Source organism: Antrostomus carolinensis, unplaced genomic scaffold (genome assembly GCF_000700745.2).
Source record: "Antrostomus carolinensis isolate BGI_N321 unplaced genomic scaffold, ASM70074v2 scaffold37707, whole genome shotgun sequence".
Taxonomy (NCBI): domain Eukaryota; kingdom Metazoa; phylum Chordata; class Aves; order Caprimulgiformes; family Caprimulgidae; genus Antrostomus; species Antrostomus carolinensis.
Genome location: NW_010327295.1, coordinates 6,043 through 6,388, shown reverse-complemented (window position 1 = coordinate 6,388; position 346 = coordinate 6,043). Strand labels below are relative to the sequence as shown.

At 62.7% G+C, this 346-nt stretch overlaps 1 protein-coding gene across 1 annotated transcript in view; it reads left to right on the top strand.

Moving 5' to 3' along the window:
• LOC104527994 (RRP12-like protein) overlaps window positions 1-346 on the top strand; it is a gene marked incomplete at its 5' end in the record, with an annotated part of 5,645 nt that overhangs the window by 2,652 nt on the left and 2,647 nt on the right. The window contains 2 exons of the mRNA XM_010171864.1: window positions 12-103; window positions 216-332. Coding sequence (XP_010170166.1) covers window positions 12-103; window positions 216-332 — 209 coding nt within the window. The remainder of the gene's footprint in view (window positions 1-11; window positions 104-215; window positions 333-346) is intronic.

The window sequence follows — 346 nt, the reverse complement described above, 5'->3', positions numbered from 1 at the left end:
TGTCGTGGCAGCTGGAGGCCGTGGGGAACCTTTCAGATGACATGAGACGCCACTTCCGCATGAAGCTGCGAAACCTCTTCACCAAGTTCATCCGCAAGTTTGGGTGAGCTGAGGGCTCCTGGGTTGTGCTGGAGCCGCACTGGGGCAGCAAGGGAGCTCCCTGGGAAGCGGTGTGGGATGAGTTGGGCACTGACCGCTCTCTGGACACTCCTCAGCTTTGAGCTGGTGAAGGGGCTGCTGCCAGCCGAGTACCACAAGGTGCTGGTGAACATCCGCAAGGCAGAAGCCCGGAACCGCAAGCAGCGTGCCCTGAGGCAGGCGGCTGCGGGTAACGGGGGAGAGGGGG